Here is a 25,174-nt window from a genome sequence, read left to right as displayed (position 1 = left end):
AACCCTGACGACACTAGGTTCCAGGACTCAATGCCACACCATCAGGTTGAGGGCCTTAGAATTCAAATGGAAGAATGGCCCTTGAGACAGCCAGTCTGATTGGTCTGGTAGTGCCCCCGGTTAGCCTACTGTGAGGCACCACAGAACCGGGAACCACAACACCCTCGGCTAATCTGTAGCGACGAGGATGGCGCGGCCGCAGTCGGTCCTGATGTAACGCAGCACTCTGGGCAACAATGCTAGAGGTGGCACATAAGGTAGCTGGAACTGCGACCAATGCTGAACTAAGACGTCTGCCGCCAGAGCTCGATGATTGTGAAACCGTGCCATGAAGCTGGCACATTGTTGTTGTGCCGTGACGCCATTAGATCGACGTCCGGCCTCTGTCAGCGGCGCCAGATCTCCTGAAACCCGTCCGGGTGAAGAGACCATACTCTTTCGGCCACACCCCGGCGGCTTAGGAAGTCAGCTTCCTAGTTTTTCACGCCTGGGATGTGAACTGTGGATATGGTGGATACCGTGTCTTCCACCCATATCAGAACCTGCCGGACTTCCTGGAAGGCTTGTCGGTTGCGCGTTCTTCCTTGGTGGTTGATGTATGCCACCGCTGTGGAGTTGTCCGACAGAAGTCGGATTTGCTTGCTTTCCAGCTGCTGTTGGAAGGTTTGTAGGGCAAGATACACTGCTCTGTGTTCAAGAACATTGATCTGAAGGGTGGACTGTTGTTGAGTCCCCGTACCCTTAGCGCTGTGGTGGAGAAAAAACTGTTCCCCACCCTGATCGACTCGCGTCTGTCGTAACTATCGCCCAGGATGGGGATAGGAAGGACCTTCCTTTTGACCATGAGGTGGGAAGAAGCCACCACCGTAGAGATTCCTTGGCCGCCTGAGAAAGAAAGCCGACTCTGTTAAGGGAGGTCGACTTCCCGTACCATTGGCGGAGAATGTCACATTGTAGCGGACGCAGATGAAACTGCGCGAAAAGAACTGCCTCTAGTGCTACCATCTTACGTAGGAAGTGCATGAGGCGTCTCAATGTGTGCGACTGGTTCTTAAAGAAGAGATTGCAACCCGTAGTGAATGCTGTTTGTCTAGCGGAAGCTTTACTATCGCTGAGAGAGTATGAAACTCGATGTCTAGATATGTTAGCGATAGGGTCGGGGTCGGATCTGACTTTAAGAAGTTGATGATCCACCCAAAACTCTAGAGAGTCTCCAGCGCAACGTTCGGGCAGTGTCGGCATGTTTCCTAAGAGAGTGCCTTGACAAGTAGATCGTCTAAATATGGGATCACAGAGTGACCCTGAGAGTGCAGGACTGTGACTACTGCTGCCCTGACCTTGGCGAAGACCAGTGGGACTGTCGCTAGCCGGAAGGTAGAGCTACGAACAGAAGGCGTTCGTCTCGTATAACGAAGCGTAGAAACGCTAGTGCTCTGGATCAAACGGCACGTGTGGATAAGCATCCTTGATGCCTCATGATGGTAGGAAATCTCCTTAGGACACTGAGGCGATGACATGGCGGAGGGATTCCATCCGGAACAGCCTGGTGTCCAGGAGCTTGCTGAGCAGTTTTAGATCTATAACGGGACGGAACGGCCCGTTGTTATAGGCACCGCAAATAATTTGGGGTAAAAACCGTGACCTTGTTCCTGAAGAGGAACCGGGGTCATCACTCTTTCTGCCTATAGAGTTCACCCTGTTTGCAGAAGAGCAGCGGCTCGGCCGGGAGGTGGAGAAGTTCTGAAGAATCGAGTTGGAGGACGAGAAGTGAGCTCTATCCTGTACCCGTGAGACAGAATGTCTCACACCCAACGGTCATTGACCTATGGCAGCTAAATATCGCCAAGGCGGGAGAGCCTGCTACCGACCGAGGATGCGGAGAGAGGAGGCCGCAAGTCATGAGGAAGCCGCCTTGGAAGCGGGTTTTCAGACTGTCTCTTTTTTGGGCGTGACTGAGCCCTCCAAGAATCTGAGCTCCTCTGATCCTTTTGAGTCCACATTGGACGAGGAAAAATGGGACCTGGCCGAGCGTCGAAAAGACCGAAACCCCGACTGTCTCCTGCTCTGTTGGGGTTTGTTGTGTCCTGGCTGAGGAAAGGATGAATCCTTACCCCTGGACTGTTTAATGGTTACATCCCAACAGTCACCAAACAGTCGGTCAGCAGAAAAAGGCAACTGGTTAAGCACCCTTTTTTGGAAGCAGAATGTGCCTTCCTCAGGCTCTGCTTAAAAACACGGAGTAGCGGAGGCTACTGCCGCACGGTTCGCAGAGTCTAGGGCAACCTGACTCGCGTAAGAAACAAATGCAGACATTTGAGAGGTTAAGGATGCCACTTGCGGCACAGATGTACGTGTAACCGTGTCAATCTGTGTAAGACAAGCTGAAATAGCTTGGAGTGCCCCAAGGGTGAGAATGCTGGAGCCAACGGTGCGCCGACAGCCTCATAGATGGATTTAGACCAGAGATCCCTCTGTCTGTCAGTGGCATCTTTAAGTGCAGTTCCATCTCCCACTGCAACTATGGATCTAGCTACAAGCCTGGAGATTGGAGGATGCCGCTTGGGACACTGGGTCCAATCCTTGACCACGTCAGTGGGCAGGGATAACGTGTATCCTAAGCCGTTTGGAGAAGCGCATATCTGGATAAGTGTGGTGTTCCTGGACTGCCTCTCTGAAGGCAGAGTGGTCCAGAAAAATACGTGAAACTGACTCCTCCACTGGAGGAGCTGGGAGAGAAATAACCAACATTCTATTGATGGACGCTATAAGATTATTCACTATGGCGTCACCATCAGGTGTATCCAGATTGAGAGCCGTCTCAGGATCAGAATCCTGAGCAGGTACCCCCGCCTTATCACACAGAGAGTCCTTTTGCTGGGACCCTGATGAAACCGAGGGCCGCTCAGTGAGCCCGCTTAGGCTGTCTGGGACTGACGTCTGTGCAGAGCCGTGACTCTGGGATGCGTGTGACATTCCCGGAGCTGTTAGTTGTTCACACTGAGGGGGGCCATGGATCAATGATTTAACAGTGCCCATGTTGTGAGAGACATGTCCGGACTGCTAGGCTTCTAGTATCATAGCCATAGTGTCAGAAAATCTGTCAGTAAATACTGCAGACACCGTCCTCATCCTGGCCATTAGCAGAGACTCCGGCTACAATGGGGGTCTATGTAACCTGCCGGCCGTATAGCCGTACATGCTGTACCGGCTGCAAAGAAAAACATGAGGTTCTGCACCTTTGTTTTACCAGAGAATATGCTGATAACTCCTCCGCATAATCCAGGAGGGTATATACAACGTGCGACCAAACAGTGCAATGTATATAGTAGAAGCATATCTATAAGTGCACTTCTGCACTAGTGGGGTTAGCACCACAGGTGCTGCTTAACGCCTGTTGCAGCGATTGTGTGACTATCAGAATGCCAGGGTCTTCCACACTTGTCTCTGTATTGTACAGAAAACTGACACTAATGGCTGCCGGCGTCCTGTGTAGAGAAGGAAGCCGTGGGCGTGCCTGAGAAAGTGCGGGAATCCGGTTTCACAGTGCACACAGTGAGAGGGGTGGAGTATGCAAAACATACTCCAGCTCTCAGCGCTGCTGTGTTATGCAGCATCACGCCCCTACCCTGATGTCAGGGCTGTGGGCGGTAACGAAGGGAGACTAGGCCCAGAAGCCGGGGACTCGAGTTAATAAGCGCGGCCGGCATATCAGTGCTGGCCGGCGCGGAAGTCCCCGGCGCACCACAACTCCCAGCGGCGCCTTAAATAAAAACGGCAGCGGCGTTAGCGCGGTAGTCACCCAATACACTAACACACCCAGCAACGCTGTGGTGTGCGATGGCACTAGTGCGGACAGCGCCGCTGTCTCTGGCGCACTAACACACCCAGCAGTGCTGCCGTGTGTCTGCGCGGTCCCCACAGGGACACCGAGTACCTCCATGTAGCAGGGCCATGTCCCTGAAGATACTCCGCTCCATGTCCAGCAGTACCAGGGGCTGTGGATGGAGCACGGCCTCAGTGCCTGGAGACCGATAGAATCCCACTTCACCCAGAGCCCTGTAAAAAGGGATGGGGAAGGAAGCAGCATGTGGGCTCCAGCCTCCGTACCCGCAATGGGTACCTCAACCTTAACAAACACCTCCGACATGAAGTGGGGTGAGAAGGGAGCATGCTGGGAGCTCTATATGAGCTCTCTTTTCTTCCATCCGACATAGTCAGCAGCTGCTGCTGACTAAACAGTGGAGCTATGCGTGGATGTGTTGCCTCCTTCGCACAAAGCACAAAACTGGTGAGCCAGTGATCCCACTGGGGGTGTATAGCCAGAAGGGGAGGGGCCTTACACTTTTAAGTGTAATACTTTGTGTGGCCTCCAGAGGCAATAGAATAGCTATACACCCAATTGTCTGGGTCTCCCAATTAGGAGCGAAAAAGAAACAACTATTTAAGCACCACAACAGCATTTTTTTTTATTGCACCGCTGGAATGGTGCTTTAAATCCAAGTCCCCTCACCCCTGTCTTACACTCACCCTCAAGCAGGTTCATCTTCCATTGCCACCGCTCCGGTTGGGCTCTGGCGATGTGACCTGACGGCAGCTCCAGTGTTTCACGGAGTGCGCCGGAGGTCACAACTCAATGTGAGTCTATGAGAGCCTCGTTCTGGCTCTCATAGAGTTGCAATGAGAACTTGTGATGTAACTCTTGACTTCCTGCCACTCAGAAGTTACAGTCACAAGACGGCACCATGGCCAGTTGCGGCGTTGACAAAAGGTGAATCCACCAAAAGGGGAGTATGAGACGGGGGGCGAGGGACTTAGATCGAAAGCTCGACTCCAGTGCTGGAAAAACAAATGCACGCTGGAGTGGTGCTTTAAAAGTAACCCGTTCTCATGTACAGCACCATGGAATCAATGGTGCTCTATAAATAAATAATAATAATTTGTCATGTAATTAAAATTCTGTATAAACAAAAATACAGTAAAACTTTTTATAGCCATTAAAGATTATTTTTAGGCCAATACTGGTTTGACTATTATGAATATTATGATGGAATCCAACCCCCAAAGACAGAACATGGCCTTAATCAAATATATTCTTTTCTGTGTGAGCATTGACGCTTTGGATTCTTTACTGTAAGAGGATGTGTACTTTAGTACCACCTATTGGAAGCAGTAATCTTAAAAATGTGAATATCGACACTTCAACAAGCCTTGTCGTATGACTTAGAATAAAAGCCAAATCAGAATCTCAATTTGCAGACATGGTGTTTTGGGGTATTGCCCCTCGTCAGTTGATACTGACTTTTAGGATTGCTACTTCCAATAGGTGGCACTAGAGTTGAAGTCCTCTTCCTATCTACAGAGGCAATTTACATAGTTAAAATTTCCCAAAGGAGCATTGCATGGCTTATAAGCCTCCTCATAAAGGCATGCCAGATCAAGCATGTCACTTTCCATAAGGAGAAACCTTACTCCTTGGATCCCACTCACTAACCTCTCACCTAGCTAAATCAGATCTCATACTTTATACTGACGAGGGGCAATACCCCGAAACATGGTGTCTGTAAATTGAGATTCTGGTTTGGCTTATATCCCAAGTCATACGGCAAGACTCATGAAAGGGTTGATATTGACTGTCAGGATTGCTACTTCCAATAGGTGGCACTAGAGTGGAAGTCCTCTTCCTCTCTGAAGAGACAATTTGCATATTTAATTTCCTAGAGGAGCATTGCATGGCTTATAAGCCTCCGCATACTGGCATGCCAGATCAGTAATTTCACTCTCCACAAGGAGAAACCTTAGATCCCAGTCTTAGCTTCTCACCTAACCAAATCAGATCTCACACTTTGCACTGACGAGGGCAACATCCCCGAAACACGTGTCTGCAAATTGAGATTTTTGTTTGGCTTATATCCTAAGTCAAATGGCAAGACTCATTAAAGGTTTGATATTGACTTTCAGGATTGAAGAGACAATTTGCATATTTAATTTCCTAGAGGAGCATTGCATGGCTCATAAGTCTCCTTATACTGCCATGCCAGATCTCCACAAGGAGAAACCTTACTCCTTAGATCCTAGTCTTAGCCTCTTACGTGGCCAATTCAGACCTCAATTTGCACTGTCGAGGATTTGCTCTAAAGTAGGACAACCCATTTAATATCATATAATGAAAAAACAAAATAATGTACCCAAGTTGCCGTCTCCAAAGTCGGTTCCACATTCTGTATGAATTTGGGGGTCCGTGTATAAGTCTCCCACTCCTTGAATATCTACAACAATCAGCTGATGCCCCGACCGCTCAAATGTAAAGTGGCTGAAAGCCTAAAAAACAAGAGAACACATAGCACCAGTGCACGAGCGCTGTGGATCTAGGAGTATGAAGTCACGAAGGATACACTAGAGATACATGTTTTGTATCAGTATCAATAGCACAAAAATCCAACTGAACAAGAACGTACCTGCGGGGTGAGGCGAATGTTGTCGTCTCTTACAAATCCAGAGTTGGAGTTATATTTTATGTATTTGCCTTCAATGTAATGTTCTAAGTGGAATAAAGGTTTGCCGGGTCGGTCTTTCATTTCGAGGATGCACATCTGCACAATGTCCACCTGCATGGAGAAATCGCACAATACATAAATAACCATTATCAGCTCTATTGTGGTCTATGTAGACGTGTAGAAGGCTGTATTCACACATGATATTTTCGGTTGCAGCTTTGAGAATAAGTGTCAAAACAGACTCAACCTAGAAAGGTCACGAGCAACCGCCACGGGGTAAATACAATGGGACCAGTTGTGTAAACACGCCTAACATTCAGAGTGCAAGTCAGTTGTTCTTTGTAGCATATTATAACCTCGCCGAATTAAAGGGACAAAACCGGACGCTGTGAATCATGTGCTTTGCAACAGAATGCGGCCTGGTTGTACTGCAAGGTGCAAAGCTCTTTAGGCCAAGAACAACCGGAAAAGTGTGGTCATGCTGCAGCAATTCCCAGACAAGTCGTGCAACCCAAAACTTTATATGACTTGTCGTTACAATATTATTTTAGACCTGCATATTGCAGACAAGTCGCTTGTGGTTCCCAAGTCATATGCGGCTTACATTGAAGTCTATACCAAGCAACTCATCCCCAAAAATTACACCAGGGTTGGATATTTTTTTGTGACAGTCGCTGCAGGGTAAGTTTCAGGCGGCAATATTTCCCCGCTGACTATCATTTGATGCAATGCTACATTGATTTTCACGTTGTGCCATACAGGTGATTGAGAAGCCCTTGCCTAAATGCTGAGAAAAAGATCTTCCTTGTCATTATTAGGCCCAAAAATAAATGCAAATTGCATCTGTGGTCCTGTCCCATCCTTTAGAAAACGTACATTTAGGCTGTGTGCACACGTTGCGTTTTTTACCGTGGAAACGCTGCGTTTAGAACCGCAGCGTTTCAGTGGCAAATTGCATGCGTTCAGCTTTCCCAGCAAAGTGTATGAGAAAGCCGAAAAATCAGTGCACACGCTGCGTTTCTAAACGCAGCGTTTTGGATGCCAAAAATCGGTGCGGAAAGAAAAGCAGCATGTCACTTCTTTTGTGCGGTGTGGCTGCGTTCTCTCCCCCATTAAATCAATGATGTGGGTCAGAACGCAGCTACACCACAGTGAGCTGCTTTTTTGTTGCGGTCCGCGGGCTTTGTCGGCACACAGAACGCAGGCATTTTACCTGGAAGTGAGGTCAAGAGGTTTTCTGTTGACCTCACTTCCTGGCAAAGTCCTGGGAAGCCCCCGGTGTCGCCAAAGTGCCCGCCCCGACCCCCGACCCCCCTCCCGAAAATCCAAGATAGCCGCGCGCACAGTAGCGCACCGGCCGCCCTGCTCCTCTGTTTCTGTCGCATGTGCCTTGAGACATGCGACAGAAAAATGCCCCCCAGGCCCTGCCAGGTCACCCCCTATTCCCCCCGGTATTCCCCCTTACCTGTCCGGTCGCAGCGCTGATCCCCCGCGGCCCCCTCCTCCTTCACAGCAGACGCCGGTCAGTGCGGTCACATGAGCAGAGCAGCTGACAGCCAGCACTGTGTTCAGTGTGAGCTGTGCTGGCTGCTCGGCACTCTGCAGCTGTGACCCGGGGAGAGTGGGTGCAGATTTTTGGCACCCACTCTCCTCAAATGGAGGGTCTGCCCTCCTAGAAAATGGGGGATACGTTCCCTGAACGTGCCCCCATATTCTAGAAGGTCCAGAGCCGACGTGGGACGTCCAAATGGATTTCTGCGGACCCATTTTTTTTTCAAATTTTTTGATTAAATTGGTGAACAAGGGAATGATTTGGGGAGTGTTTTTTCTAATAAAAATTTTTTTGTCATTTTTTTTTGCTTTTGTTTACTGTCAATTAGTTATGTCTGGTATCTGATAGACGCCGTGACATCACTAATTGCTGGGCTTGATGCCAGGTGACATTACACATCTGGTATCAACCCCATTTATTACCCTGTTTGCCAACGCACCAGGGCGCGGGATGAGTTGGGGCGAAGCGCCAGGATTGGCGCATCTAATGGATGCGCCACTTCTGGGGCGGCTGTGGCCTGCTATTTTTAGGCTGGGAAGAGTCCAATAACCATGGCTCTTCCCACCCTGAGAATACCAGACCCCAGCTGTCAGCTTCACCTTGGCTGGTGATCTAATTTGGGGGGACCACACGTTATTTTTTTTTTTAATTCTTTATTTATAAATAAAAAAAAAAAAGCCTGGGGAGCCCTCCAAACTGATCACCAGACAAGATGAAGCTGCCAGCTGTGATTTGCAGGCTACAGCTGTCTGCTTTACCCTGACTGGCTATCAAAAATAGGGGGGACCCCACGCCATTTTTTTCATTGTTTTTTTTTGTTTTGTTTTTTTTTTTATAAATACTAAGCTAAGCACCCTTTAGTGCCACATGAAAGGTACTAAAGGTGCCAGCTTAGAATATGCGGGGGGGTGGGACGTTATATATATTTGACATCCATTCATCCATTGACGCTTTTTAGGCTGTGTGCCCACAATCAGGTTTTGCAGTGGTTTGGGCGCTGAGTGTTTTCCCTGCGTCCATAACGCTGCGTTGTGCAGTAGAAGCACAGTGGAAGGATTTTTGGAGATCCCATGCCCACTGTGCTTCTTTTCTCCGCAGCATAAACTGACCGGTGGCGTGGCTTCCCGAGCCTCAGCATGTCAATTTATGCTGTGGAGACGAGAGTGTTCTCTGCAGGTAGAATAGAGCTAAAGTCCACAACAGCCTGAACCCAAATCGTGGGCATGGGCAGCTGCGTTCTCCCGTGGACAACACTCACATCTCTGCAGGAAGGCTGACACTGTGTACTAGACGCAGTGTCGCTGGATCATGGCCACATAGCCTAAAAGTGAGAATATTGTTGCTACAGCAACATTTTGGGTGAAGTAGCTGTGGATTCAAAATGCTTAATATACTCCTGAATAAAATCCTTGAGGGGTGCAGATTCCAAAATGGGGTCACTTGTGGGGGTTTTCTGACGTATAGGTGCCCAAGGGGCCCTGCTAATGTGACATGGTGCGCGAAGTTTATTTCAACTTTTCCAAAATTCAAATGGTGCTCCTTCCATTCCAAGCCCTCCCATTTATCCAAACAGAATGTGGAGAAGAAGGAAATTACATCACAGGTTTTTCCAAAGGTCTGTGTTCAACCAACTTTATTAACACTGGCAAGTCTTAAAAAACGCACCTAAAAAAAACGCATGAAAAACGCATGCGTTTTCGATGCGTTTTTCTCAAAAAGCATTGTTCACAATTCTCCCCTCTGCCAGAGGGCATATCCACAAGCAGCGACTGTTAAAAAAAAAATTTATATATATATATATATATATATATATATATATATATATGAGATTGAAAATTTGCCCCATACATGAAAACATTTTTTTCGGGGGTGCAATCCCATTGTTTTCTGACGACTGTAAATAAGTCTGCGGTGCATGAATATACCCTAATAAAGCTACGATTGTTGCAATAGGGCTACCATATAATGAATACTACGACAAAATAGTACAAAATAACCAAAGGATATAGAGGGCACATAATAAATACAGTGAGACTTGTCACTTGAAGTATTCCACTACTGTGACCCCTTTCTTTTATCCTAACCCTACCTAACACTTTCCTAATATACTTCTGCTATCTGCTTTGCTCATGCAAGCTTTTCTACAAGAGGTTTGTAAATACCTTTAATTGTTGTTTTAGCTTTGATCCTTCCGGTCTGGAGACCGGAATCGGACCAATTGACGAGAGCATGCCACTGGGGAGATGGTCTCATTTGTGAGTGACAGCAGACTGGGCACGCATGCCCAGATCACACTTCACTCTCCTCTCAGCCCCCACCAGTGACGTGCCCTGCTAAGTAGGTCCAACTTTGGGCTGCTATCTACTCTGCTCCTGTAAACTTACCTCCAAGAGGCTTGTAAATAACTTTTATTGTTGTTTTAGCTTTGATAGTTCAGGTCTGGAAACCGAAATTGGACTAATTCAGCAGGGCACATAATTGGTGGGGCTGTCTCTTTGTGAGTGACAGCAGTATGGGCACACATTCCGAGTCCACACTTCACTCTCCTCTCAGCCCCCACCAGTGACACGCTCTACTCAGTTGATTCAATTCCAAAAAGCAGCCCGGAAGGATCAAAGCTAAAACAAAAAATAAAAGAATTTTCGAACCTTTTAGAGATCAGGTAACAGGAGCAGAGTAGATAGCAGAAGCATATTAGGAAATTGTGAGTTAGGAAGAGTTAGGATAGAAGAAAGGGTGACTCAACTCAGTAGCGAAATATTAATTTAAAGCTCCTAGACCCAATTAATAAATCTGTAACAGGACCCCTGACCACTGAGAGCCACATATAATACCAGAGTCTTATAAGGAAAAAAAAAAAGGCCTTTTTGTCTATTTACATCCTATAGCTATAGTTCTGCATATAGTGGCAGGACTGTGAAGCTTTTTACTTATTTTGCTCCTTTTAATAACCATTGGTATCTTGAAAGAATCCTAAGAAAAAAATATACAAAAAATGTACTTCTGGTTTTCTTTGAGAAAATTTTTTTTTAATATTATATATATATATATATATATATATATATATATATATATATATATATATATATATATATATATATATATATATATATATATATATATATTATATATATATATATATATTATATATATATAAAAAAATAATATCATAAACAGTCTTCTAGGTTTCTTGCTGTTTACCGACTTGTCTGGTTGCTATTTCTTTACTGTTTGGTATATCTCAGTAATTACTATTTAGAGGCATAGATATACATATATCTACAATCTATATACCTTGTGATAGAATATAGATATACATTTTGCTTTTTCTTGGGTTTTTTTTTGTTTTTTTTTTTAAATCTGGTCTTTTTTGCTGCATAAGGGCTTGTTCACATGCTGTGATTTTGCAGAAAAAAAAACCCACCAGCAAAGTGAACAAGATTTCTGACATTTCATGTTTCTTAGGTGTTCCTTCCAGATTTGAACCAATATTTTTGTTTCTCCAATGTGCAGCATGTCAATTATTTCAGTTTTCTGCCGTTTTTCACCCATTCAAATGGATGGGAAAAAACTGAATGTAAAAATGCATCAAAAAACGTAAATATTTTTTTCACACTTTGCTTTCCAGCAGCTTTTGTTGCAAGAAAATTTGCTGCAAATATTCAACATCTTCATTTAGCCTTAGGCCATGTGCACACGTTAGTATTTGGTTGCAGAAATTTCTACATCTCTTTGGCTGGAAAAACAAAGAGGCAAAAACGTGCATTTTTTAATGCATTTTTTTGCATGTGTTTTTCATGGCTTTCAATGGTGAACACGCAGAAAGAATTGAAATGCTGCAGATTATTTTTTGTACCAAATCTGCAAGGAAAACAAAAAACTCAACATGTGCACAACACTTCAGGTTTTTCATTGACTTTCCTGGCATAAGGATCTGCTTGCAGCTTTGTGAAAAATCTGCACCAAAAAACTTGATAAAAATGCACTGTGTGCACACAGCCTTAAGGTCATAAGTCCAGAATGAGGTCTCGCTGCATACAGTTCATTTTAGCATAATATTGGGAAATGGATTAAAGCCTCACTCGTTGGGATTGTTCCGAAAACAAAAACGTTCAGGCTTTGTATTCTTGTGCAAGTTCCCTACAGATTGTTTTCTTTGGGATTTTCACATATGGTATAAATATATATGCTAAAGAACAAGTTAAAACCAGAAATGCTGCTGCTGGGACTTCCTATTCTTGTCTGGAAGCCAAAAAGGAAGATCGCATGATTGATAATGGGGGAAAAAAAACGTAATATGGATTAATTCAGTCTAACATCAGAAAACAAAGGAATGCAAAAAGGTTGGCGTTCCCTACCTACTTTGTGCCTAAAATCTGACAAAAACATTGCATGAAAGACGGATGAATGACGATTTTGGGGGACCGGACAAACATCTGATGTTTCTGGGGGCCTCCGAACTCTTCCAACAGGTGATATCAGGGAGAGAAGGATCAGGCACTCTGAAGTTCAACACCCGATTTTTTTCTTTCCAAGGGAAATAAGCCACAGTCAGAGCTGTTGTACCCCTGCTATGTACTGTGTAATGGCAGTGTCTGACCGTACAGGGACATGGTCTGATCATACCACAGCTCCTGGGAAGGCAAGTAAGCAAAACAATATTACAGTAAGGGATTGCAAATTATTCTTTGAGGTAAAACATTTCTCTGTCTAAATGTTTTACCTCACAACAAGAATCAGCTATGATGCTGTGCTGTAATGTCTGTATACTTTTTTCTTCTTCACCTGCCCAGGAGATGTGATATGATCAGAGCATGTCCCTGTAGGGTCAGACACGGCCGGTCACATATATAAGATTATCTCAGCACAGGAACATTATTTTTAAACACATCCAAATGTGGAAATTATTTTTATACCAAGATCTATTGATTACAATGAACTTTGTTTGTAGGAAGACTCCTTTTAAGGAGCATTTACACCAGTAGATAATTCAGCAAACGAGTGTTTGTCAGAATGCTCATTAGCGATTATCTGCTGGTGTAAACATGCAGTCACCCGACAAATGAGCAAAGGGATCATTTACGAGGACAAAATAAAAGTAATTATCAGCAGTACATCGTCCTCTGTAAATCAGGGAATGTGCTGCCGGCACCATGACACTGTATGAGCACAGAATGATCTTATTACCAGCCATATTATCCCCAACATTGTTCTTTGGCAGTGTTGATGTGATGCCCTGGCAAAATCAGGTAGTCAGAGATAGGCCCCCGCATAACACGTTCCCTCACTTAGGAAACATTTAGCCAACCTAAAACCCTAATCACCCCCCCTTAGGGAAAGATAGTCACACCAGTGGGCGGGACCAGGCGGATAGAGACCACCAGCTCGGGTGGGGGATCCGAATGCAACCGGCCGCGGCGCCGGCCACCAGCACCTTGGTTTACCAGAGACTCGTGTGATTTATTGACTGTGAGTAATCAAACATTCCCTTGCTGTCGCTATACCCTGCACAAAGACACTGGGTCCCGGGGCAACCATCCCTGCCCACGGAGGGGTTAACATCACGCTGCCACTACATCTCCCCCGGGTGCCCCATAACTGCAGCAGTGGTGTCCCACCTCACCACACACTGGGTGGCGTCACGAACTTAATACGGCCTAGCCCATACATATACGTCCCCCCTTTTATTCGGCATGTCCGCGAGACCCCTGGGTCCGGAGACCCTCGAGCGAGCACCCCTGAAGGCCCGGATCCGAGCAGCGCCGGCGGCATATTCACATGTAGTGTAAATTGCTGAATTTTTTTACCACTCCAAGATTTCTGCAGGTGTCTCCACCAAACTACACAGTAATAATGTTCTCTGGTCATTGTGTGGGGGTTCCTTGATGTGTTTTCCCCTCATTGAAAGCAGATATCGGGCAATATTAGATTTCTAATTGCCTGTTAAAAAAAAAAACAAAAAAAAAAAAAACAAAACAATATGCTGCCAGCTATAAACAAAACAAACAAAAATCGCCCTCATAATAGCAGTAAGGCACAAAAAAAATAAATGAAAAAAAAAAAAAATTATATATACACACACTCATATATACACAATATATCACGCACACACGATATAGATTATATATATATATATCTCTATCTATCTATCTATATATATGCGAGCGCACACACACACATACACAAACATGTACATATGTATACACACATATTATATATACAGGTTATCTTTTCTAATACAAAATACCAGGACATGACATATACTAAGATTTTCCTATATTTTATTGTGATTGTACTTCTATCGCTCCACCATATTTTTCAGCGCTTTACAGACATGATACGACAAATGCTCTTAGATCGTCAGTAAAATATCTGCAGATGTGACACGGTTATAGAGGTAAACAAAGCCGGAGGTGACTGGTTTCCCCTGGAGGCGGCGTTATCTTTCCACATGAGGCAGATTAGATAGGAGCTGCCATTCTTGTCATGTCTCCCAGGCTCATGAATGTTATTATGGGTGAGACTGTGGGAGGTGGTCACATGGCGACACGGCCATTCTTCAGTCTCTCAGGCTCACGTATTAGGAGGCGCAGCGACCAGAATGTAAATAGGCCCATATACAATGGGCCTATGAAATGAATTTAAGAGAGGAATGGATGCATTTCTTGTTAGCAAAAGTATAGAAGGTTATAAATAGCATAATCTTACAGGTAGATAGAAGAGCGACCTAGATTATTAGAGGAATGGGGGGGCTGCAATACCAAGACAGGTTATTAAACTTGGGGTTAGTAGTTAGGAAAAACAAAGGCTTAGGGGGATCTAATCACAATGTATAAATATATGAGGGGACAGTACAGAGACCTTTCCAAAGATCTCTTTACACCTAGGCCTGCGACTGGAACACGGGGGCATCCGCTACGTCTTGAGGAAAGAATGTTTATTCATAATCACTAGTGATGAGCGAGTACTAAAAAGCTCGGGTGCTCGAAGCTCGGGCCGAGCCTCCCAAGATACTCGTGTACTCGGCCCGAGCAACGAGCCCAATGTTATCCTATGGGAGACCCGAGTATTTTTGTGAAATGACCCCCCGGCAGCATGGAGAAACCCTAAAAATGTCACAAAAGTCTCAGAAGAGTGCTCAAATGACATGGCAACAGCATGGGGAAGACCCCTTGAAGCATTTATCACTGAAAAGTCACAGCTGTGAACAATTTTGTCCGCGTTTTACGCCATTTTTACGGACTCACCAGAAAACCTTCCAAAATGACCCCAAAATGATTTTTCATGGCGGAAATGTTAAGGGCACATACCCAATAGTGAGATAGAGCTGGTGTATGTTACTTTTTGAGATTAATACATGAAAGATTTTACGTGAAAACATTGTGTGGCACTCCGATGTCCCTGAGAAGAGACGTACATGAAGGCCTCTTGAGTCTAATGTGCCCATTTTGAGGAAGTGAGTCTTTGTAGTATTTTCCTTTGCCAGGGCAGTCCAAAATTGTGAGTTTCACCAATGCCCCTGCATACAGACGTGCATGAGGGCCTGTAAACCTGAAGTGCCCATTGTAAGGAAGTGGGTGTATTATAGTATAGCCCTTAGGCAGGGCAGCCAAAAATTGGGAGGCTCCACGTTGTCCCTGGATAGAGACGTGCATGAGGGCCTGTAAACCTGAAGTGCCCATTGTCAGGAAGTGGGTGTATTATAGTATAGCCCTTAGGCAGGGCAGCCAAAAATTGGGAGGCTCCACGTTGTCCCTGGATAGAGACGTGCATGTGGGCCTGTAAACCTGAAGTGCCCATTGTAAGGAAGTGGGTCTATTGTAGTATAGCCCTTAGGCAGGGCAGCCAAAAATTGGGAGGCTCCACGTTGTCCCTGGATAGAGACGTGCATGAGGGCCTGTAAACCTGAAGTGCCCATTGTCAGGAAGTGGGTGTATTATAGTATAGCCCTTAGGCAGGGCAGCCAAAAATTGGGAGGCTCCACGTTGTCCCTGGATAGAGACCTGTTAGGTTCTTAGTGCCTCCGTGCTTGCATTTAAAAACCGCACGTGTGTGCCTGTTGGTGGCAGCTTTCCGCTGCATTTGTGTGAGTTTTGCAAAAACTTGGATATAACGCACAAGTCTAGTGAATACACATCAGCACAGCATTGCAAAATGCGCAAGGGCGTTGTCAACGAACAAGGAAGTGGACGTGATGGTGGTGCAGGCAGAGACCGAGTTTGTGTGCAAGCTCTAATTTCGCCACAACAAAGGGCCACATCTAGTTGCTCGCACGTCCTGTCCCAAATTCTTGGGGACCGCAGCAGTACACCGCTCTTGAACCAAGACCAGTGTCAACAGGTTGTTAGTTGGATAGCGGATAATGCTTCCAGTCAGATTGGCACCACCACAAACACTCTGTCTTCCACACGGTCAAGTGTCAGTAGCCGTGATACTGCACCGCACATTTCAGAACCTGATCCTCCTTCCTACCACCAGGCCGAGTACACGTCCACGGACATTACTGATCCCACACTTGGACACTCGGAAGAGCTGTTCGTTCACGTTTCCATTCACAAATTCTGGCCTCTCGCCAGCTCCTGTTGAAGTGGGCCATGACGAGATTGTATGTACAGATGCCCAAATATTTGAGCAGCCACGTTCTCACGAAGTTGGCAACGTGTCTCAACAAGGGGTGGACGATGATGAGACACAATTGTCAGGAAGTCAGGAGGAGGAGCAGGGTGCGGAAGAGGAAGACGACGTGGTGGATGATCCAGTAACTGACCCAACCTGGCAGGAGGATATGCAGAGCGAGGACAGCAGTGCACAGGGGGAGGGAGGCGTAGCATCCCAACAGGCAGTAAGAAGCAGAGTGGTGGCCCCAGGCAGACGTCAGGCAACTGTTCCCCGGAACAACACGACACAAGGTGCCTGTACAAATGTTAGGTCTTCCCGAGTCTGGCTGTAATACTATTGTATGTATTGAGGATTTCGATTGCGTTAGGGCAATGACAACCAGAGACGAGTTCTTGGTGCAAGACGTTTATAATATGCAACCAGCAAATATGTACATAAACGGAACAAAAACACAGTAGAACATAAATACAGGAAATACCTTCCAGGGACGGAGCGAAAGGGAATTCCCGGGACCGCGCACCGGACTCCCACAGGGAGACCACCAAGAGCGAACCCCTATACAGGGACTGTCTGGCAATCACCCCAGAAGCCCTAAATGCACAGCAGCCGGGACACAAAAGGGCAATAGGTAAGTCCAAAAATGTCCGTACGTGATGTGAGTCCAGAGTGGTATTAAACGGAAGGAACCGGGCAGAAGTGCCGACCAAAGACGGCAAACGGAGTCCGGGCACAGCTAGATGATACCAGATGAAGTCCAGAGTCGGTGTCGGTTGTTTTCCAAGAGGATCCGAATAACAATCAGGAACCAAAAGCAGCAGGGCAGAGCACACAGGAAGCAGTATACTCAGGCACTGGACTAAGCTTTAGGGGCGGCTTTTAAACAGATGGACAGGAAGTAGGGCAACAGAACAGAAAACTCCATGTTAACAAAGGGCAAGCTCTTTCAAAAGAAAACTGGAAAACCCGGAACTCTGACACTGGCAGTTTTTTAAGTTGGCTCCAGATGATTCTAAAAAGGCCATTTGCAACACCTGCCATGCCAGCATCAGCAGGGGTACCAAAACTAGCAGCCTGACCACCACCAGCATGATCAGGCACATGTCAGCCAAGCACCCGACTTTGTGGGAAGTACAACAGAGTCGAGGAGCAGTGCTTGCTGATGTCACTGCTACGTCTTCGCTGGTTGTGCATGCGAGCCAATCCCCTGTCCATGCTGCCTGCGAACAAGCCTCCTCCGGCCATGCACCTGCAGTTACCCACGCAGAAATAACACCATCATCAAGCACGTCCTTGTCCCAGCGCAGCGTTCAGTTATCCATTCAGCAAACCTTTGAACGCAGGTGCAAATACACTGCCAACGCCCCACATGCCACACTTCTAAATGCTAACTTTTCGCGACTGCTTGCGCTGGAAATGTTGCCTTTTAGGCTGGTTGAGACAGAAGCATTCCGCGACCTGATGGTGGCAGCTGTCCCACGTTACTCGGTCCACAGCCGCCACTATTTCTCCCGGTGTGCCGTCCCCGCATTGCATAACCACGTGTCACAAAACATCACACGTGCCCTGAACAACGCTGTTTCAGCCAAAGTCCACCTAACCACAGACACGTGGACAAGTGCATGTGGGCAAGGCCGCTACATCTCGTTGACGTCACACTGGGTTAATATTGTGCAAGCTGGGACCCAGTCTGAGCGAGGGACGGAACACGTCCTTCACACACCAAGTTTTGCAGGCCCTACCTCAGTCAGGGTTTCACACACACTCTACAGCTCCGGAATGTCATGCTCCTCAGCCTCCTCCTCCTCCTGCGCATCCTGATCCACGTTACCCTCCACACCAGTCCCAAGCTGGAAGTGTCGCGGGCGGAGGAGGGGACGGTGCGCTCTCCCACTGCTCGGGTCCGGCTGACGCTGCTCTACGGCTGCTGCTGCTCGTTGGCTCGAGGGATGGCCGGATCCCGGGGACTCGAGCGGCGCTACTCGCCCGTGAGTGAAAAGGGGTGGTTTGGGTTTTGGGGATATTGTCCGTGACGCCACCCACGGTTGTGGTGATTGTGTGGACACCACCGCTGCTCTGGACGGGGATCCCGGGAGCCTGTGACAGGGAGCAGCTTTGTTGTTATTTCTCCCCTCCGTGGGTAGGGGGGTTGGTTGTCCCGGGGCCTGGTGATGGGGTAGAGATGGATGACAGGCGGGTTGCGGGGCCTGATGAGGTGCAGGGTCGCAGGGGCAGCGCTGTGCCGCACGGCACGGAGGTACTCACTCAGCCCAATGATGATGACACAGTTCACGGTAAAACAAGTGGCTGGATGGACGGGTCCCTCGGACGGCTGCGGTTGTTCCTCCCTGCAGGTTAGTGATGACTGTCTCTCCCTGCACCTAAGTTAAGTGTTGGTAGTGATGGTTTCCCAACGGTAACCCGCTCCCCGACCTGGATATGGGCCGGAGGAGCCCCTTTTGCCCACAGGCGCTGGCCCTGGGAGACGGTTGCCCTTGGCGGTGGCGGTGTCTCCCCTTCACGGTTGGACGGTTGCCTTCTATCTGGACTTGGCTGTTTGGAAACCCTGAGGTCCCCTTCACTAACGGATTTGGCAAATTCACGGCGACACCAAGCCTTGCCGGGATCCGAAAGTCCTCTGCCAATGGTGCTGGCTTCTCTTTGTATACCGGTCCGGTACGGCCGGGTCACCACCCGTCCACGGTCCTTACGGCAGACTCCAATCGGCCTCCACTGCAGACGGTCACCACATCCTGCCAACCTTGCTGTCCTGTCCGGGCCACACACCCGGACCAACTTCAGGCTCTTTGCTGTCACTTTTCTCCTCTCTACTACTTTCCTCCTTCCACTTCCTTAGCTTAACTCTCACTGCCTGTGTTTTCCCTCCTCCTCGGTGGGTGGAGACCAACCGCCTGGCTCCACACCCTGGTGTGGACAACAGCCCCTGGGGAAGGCAACAAGGATTTTGTGTTTTGACTATGATATGCCTGCAGGGAGTGTGGGGTGTTTAAGTGTTGTGCTCTGTGGCCCCTGGCTTGTCCAGGGCGACACAGAAGCACTGCAGCACTGCCGCGGCGAAGCGGCAACAGGCAGTGCTGAAGCTAATCTGCATAGGTGACAAACCCCACAATGCAGAAGAGGTGTGGACAGCTCTGAAACAGCAGGCAGATCACTGGCTCACAACTCTGAACCTAAAGCCAGGAAAGGTCGTGTGTGACAATGGCCGGAACCTGGTGGCGGCTTTGAGGCGAGGCCAGCTGACACATGTTCCATGCGTGGCCCATGTGCTCAACCTCGTGGTTCAGCGGTTTCTAAAGTCATACTCAGAGCTGTCTGATCTGCTGGTAAAAGTTCGCCGCCTGTCTGCACATTTTCGAAAGTCACCTACTGCTTCAGCCGGCCTTGCCGGCTTAAGACGCCGTTTGCATCTTCCGGCACACAGACTGGTGTGTGATGTCCCCACGCGTTGGAATTCAACTCTGCACAAGTTGGTCAGGATATGTGAGCAGAAGAGGGCAGTTGTTGAGTACCTGCATCACCTAAGCCGTCGGGAAATGGGGCAAACTCCACACATAACACCTGAGGAGTGGAGATGGATGTCCGACCTATGCACCATCCGCCAAAACTTTGAGGACTCCACCAAGATGGTGAGCGGCGATGACGACATTATTAGCGTCACCATACCGCTTCTCTGCCTTCTAAAATGGTCTCTGCTCAAAAAACAACCATGATGCATTGCAGGCGGAGCGCGATGAGTTTGAGCAAGAAACAGTAGTGGGTGTGGGTGATAACACACAGCCCAGCCTCGTCTCATCACAACGTGCAGTGGAGGACTATGACGAGGAGGAGGATGAAGACATGGAGCAACTCTCTGGCCAAATTGAGGATATGACATGCAGTCATATCCTCGGTTCAGCGTGGCTGGCCAGAGGACAGGGTAGATGATGAGGAGGAGGAGGAGGAGGACAGCATGTTCAGTCATCGTGTTGGTCAGGATACTGAAGTGATGGCTGTTAAGAGTCTGGCACACATGGCTGACTTTATGGTAAGCTGCCTGTCTCGTGACCCTCGCGTTAAGAACATCTTGGCCGACAATCATTACTGGTTGGTAACACTGTTAGACCCACGCTAAAAGGAGAACTTTATGTCTCTTATTCCCGAGGCGGAGAGGTCAGGCAAAATGCAGCAGTTCCAGAAGGCCATAGTCACGGAAGTAGGCAAAGCATTCCCCTCACAAAACGCTAGCGGCATAGGTCAGGAATCAGTGGACAACCAAGGCGTACAGCCGAGAGGGGCACAAGTCCAATCCGCCAGAGGTAGGGGAACAGTCTTTAAGATGTGGGACAGTTTTCTCAGCCCCTCACATACCACAGCCCCTGAGGTGAGGGGTAGTGCCACAAGAAATCCTAAGTTTGGCCAGATGCTCAAGGAGTACCTTGCAGATCAAACAACTGTACTCCGACATTCCTCTGTGCCTTACAATTAATGTGTATCCAAGCTGGACACGTGGCATGAATTGGCTCTCTACGCCTTGGAAGTCCTGGCCTGCCCTGCCGCTAGCGTTTTGTCAGAGCGTGTTTTTAGTGCCGCAGGTGGAATCATTACAGATAAACGCACCCGCCTGTCAACTGTAAATGCTGACAGGCTGACTCTGATCAAGATGAACAAGGGTTGGATTTGGCCAGACTTCACCACACACCACCAGCAAATGACAGCGTAATTTAAAGTTTGTAACGGGAATTTGCCATATACCTCCACTCACCCATGGTAACACACTTCTGGACTTTGGCTAATCGCTGGACTGCTCCTCCTTCTCCTCATGCGCCATCATGGTGACCGTTACAATAGTTAAGCCGTTGTTTCAGGTATACCCCCAGTGGTAAATTTTTTCGCCCATTCTTTCTGAATGGGCATTACAACGACAGGAGACCCGCTCCTTTGCAATGGGAACAATGTTTTGAGGCCCTCATGCACATCTCTATCCAGGGACAATGTGGAGCCTCCAAATTTTTGGCTGCCCTGCCTTACGGGCTATACTACAATAGACCCACTTCCTTACAATGGGCACTTCATGTTTACAGGCCATCATGCACGTCTCTATCCAGGGACAATATGGAGCCTGACGCTGCCACCGACTGCCACACACGTGCTGTTTTTAAATGCAAGCACGGACGCAATAAGAACCTAACAGGTTTTTAGGAGCGACAATTACTGAGAAGTCTGACACTATCAGACACTGCTGACTGACGTGTATTATACACTAGACTTGTGCGTTATATAATAGTTTGTGCAAAACGTGCACCTGTACGCTGCCACCGACAGACACACACGTGCTGTTTTTAAATGCAAGCACGGACGCAATAAGAACCTAACAGGTTTTTAGGAGCGACAATTACTGAGAAGTCTGACACTATCTGGACTGTTTTAGACTGTGTACACCAGCCCCAGATATGATGAAGGCTGGTATACGGTCACCACTAGGAATGGCTATATACCCTGCCTGCCTGCCTGTATACTGCTACAATAGTCCTGACAAGGACTCTTCTGGTCACTAGCCTGTATTCCGACCTGGCTATACCCTGCCTGTATATAGCAACAATAGTCCTGAGAAGGACTCTGCTACTGTACTCCGACCTGGCTATACCCTGCCTGCCTGTATACAACTAGAATAGTCCTGAGAAGGACTTTTGGTCACACTGTTTGCAGCCCTGCTCCGGAACTAACTATAAAGGGCCGCAAAGCTTTCCCTGAATCAGCGACACTCTCCCTGCACTGACTGTCTGGATAGCTGTGAGCAGAGCACAGCGCGCCGGCCGGTATAAAGGCTCGGTCACGCTGTGCAGGCCGGCCAATCACTGCAATTCCACAACTAACAGGGCTGTGGCATTGCAGTGGTCTGCCAGCCAATCCCTGCATGAGGGCTGGCTCTCAAAAGAGCGCCAACATGCAGAAATGAAGACCACGAGTACAGCACGAGTATCGCGAGATTACTCGGTCCCCGCCGAGCAGCCCGAGTACAGCGATACTCGTGCGAGTACCGAGTAGTTACAAGCATGCTCGCTCATCACTAATAATCACAGATGAGGATTCTTTACTGTACGAGCAGTGAGACTATGGAGCTCTCTGCCATATGATGTTGTAATGAGGGATTCACTAGTAAAATTTAAGCAGAGCCTGAACGCATTTCTTGAAAAATATAATATTACCAGTTATGTATATTAGATTTTATGACAGGGTGTTGATCCAGGGAACTAGTCTGATTGCCGTATGTGGAGTCAGGAAGGAATTTTTTTCCCCATTGGAGCTTATTTGACACATTGGGGTTTTTTTGCCTTCCTCTGGATCAACATGTTAGGCTACGGGTTGAACTAGATGGACTTAGAGTCTCCCTTCAACCTTAAAGACTATGAAACAATGTACAGCCTCACGTATGGCACGTCCCATACACAAGCCGCCAGGGCTGTTTATACCGATGGTACAATGTGTTCCCTACGCTTCAGCTGTCTGTTCTCAGCGGTTTATGTTACAGACTATAACTGGAGACACGTGGTCCGGGCGATATGATAACATACACACACCATAGAAGTACAAACTGGATATACTAGGAGGGAGGAGGGGACATGTTTCTGCTTACTCTGCAAAAGGGAAGAAAAATCTGAAATCAGCCAGTCTGCAAGCAATATTATCCACAAATCACAAACCTTACAAATATATATATATATATATATATTTATTACACACACACACACACAGTATATACACACGCATCTAAATATATCACACGCACATATGTATATCCATATATATTACACACACATATGCATCCTTATATATAACACACATACGCATCCATATATATTACACTATTACACACACACACACACATACATATCCATATATATTACACACACATCCATATATTACACATATACTGTATGTATCCATATATATTTCACAACCACACACATATCCCCATATTACACACACACACACACACACATCCAAATATATTACACTCACATACACATATACTGTATATACACATATAATATACTGTATACACACACACACACACAATGATATTATACATCCACAGAAACAAAAAAAAAAACATGATAAAAAAGCACTGTCAAAAACGCATACAAAAGTGCAATGGAAAAAAACAAATAAACTAAGGTGCAGAAATTCTGCAGCGAACTGATCCTGATCTGGGGAAAGGAGCCTAAAATGTCTATATATGGACAAATTTCATGTGTATTTTCGCTGCAAAAAATCAAGGCCCATCTTAGATTTCTGCTCCAAATGTGCACAGAATTTGCACAAGGACTGACTATTTTTATGCCTTTTCTGTATGGAATAGCTACTTTTTTCTACTGCATGATTTTTATTTCACATATAGCTACAGAAAAAAATGTCACGGAGTCTGCACCGAAATCTGCATGGCGAAAAAAAAGCCATACTGTGGATTTTTATGAACTTTTTTGTATCGCAAAAATTGCAAGATTGATATATTATTTATAATCCTTAAAGTGCCCAATATTTGCTCTCACAGTATTCAATTTTTTCTTAAAAATCGCAATAGGATATTAGACATATGGGTCTATTTATTTGTATGGTCTTTACTAAGGGTGTGATGGGGTAACATGTTTTCGTTCACGCGTTTTGGTGCAGTTGCAGTAGTGGCTTTAATAAAAGCAGCTTCTATTTACTTCCAAACATTACTGCATCTTGTGAATAGACCCTTATTGCAATAAAGCAGAGTATAGCTCATACTCCGCAGGAAAGAGAAGCCTGATACTAAAGCCCCATCTTGCAAAAATATATTCATTTAATGATTTCTAAGATATCATAATAAGTAAATACAGTATGCAAAATACTGCAAAATGTGATCACAAAAACAATTCCATCGGCCCGGAGCTGTTTTTGTACGAGCCCCTGGTGACAGGCAGGCGCGGCAGTAAAGACTCGGAACACAAGGTCGTGAGTTCAGTTCCTGTCTTTCTCACCTGGCTGCCAAAAACTTGTGCAAACCAAATCCATCATGTAATATTTCTACATAAACTTTTCAAACATTGCAACAAAATCCGTGTGAAAAAAAAAAAAAAGAGAATTGCGCATTCAGCATGTTATTTTAAATACAGCAAGGGATAAGCAGCTGCCAGAATCTCAGGTGCTGCTTATCTTCAGATACACAGAAAGTTCGAAAAGGATCATACACTTCGTACACTTTGCTCAATATTTGAAACTTAAAGGAGGACCTGTCAGAAAATCAGAAGTGTCCGGTATTTGCTCTAATTTTATTCCCGTTGCTCCCCTGAGTATACAATTTTTTATTCTTTTGAAATCCGCTATACGGTTCCAGAGATATGGGCCTTTTTATTTAGTGCTAATTTTCATGGTGTTTGCAAGGGGGCGGGGCAATAAGGTAATTATCTAGTACAGTCTAGAGCCACGCCCCCCTAGTAAAGATCATAACAGTCAGAACTAGAGAAAAGGCCCATATCTCTGGAAT

General features: G+C 46.7%; 1 protein-coding gene across 4 annotated transcripts in view; it reads right to left on the bottom strand.

Annotated features, from left to right (window-relative positions):
* EEF2K (eukaryotic elongation factor 2 kinase) overlaps positions 1-25,174 on the bottom strand; it is a 107,967-nt gene that overhangs the window by 29,587 nt on the left and 53,206 nt on the right. For all 4 annotated transcript variants that reach the window (XM_075318005.1, XM_075318007.1, XM_075318006.1 and 1 more), the window contains 2 exons: positions 6,456-6,605; positions 6,186-6,318 (listed from right to left, as the gene is read on the bottom strand). In XM_075318005.1, coding sequence (XP_075174120.1) covers positions 6,186-6,318; positions 6,456-6,605 — 283 coding nt within the window. The remainder of the gene's footprint in view (positions 1-6,185; positions 6,319-6,455; positions 6,606-25,174) is intronic.

Source organism: Anomaloglossus baeobatrachus, chromosome 7 (assembly GCF_048569485.1).
Source record: "Anomaloglossus baeobatrachus isolate aAnoBae1 chromosome 7, aAnoBae1.hap1, whole genome shotgun sequence".
NCBI classification, from domain to species: Eukaryota; Metazoa; Chordata; class Amphibia; order Anura; family Aromobatidae; genus Anomaloglossus; species Anomaloglossus baeobatrachus.
The sequence above is the reverse complement of the archived record's forward strand: the minus strand, read 5'-3'. Positions and strand labels throughout refer to the sequence as shown.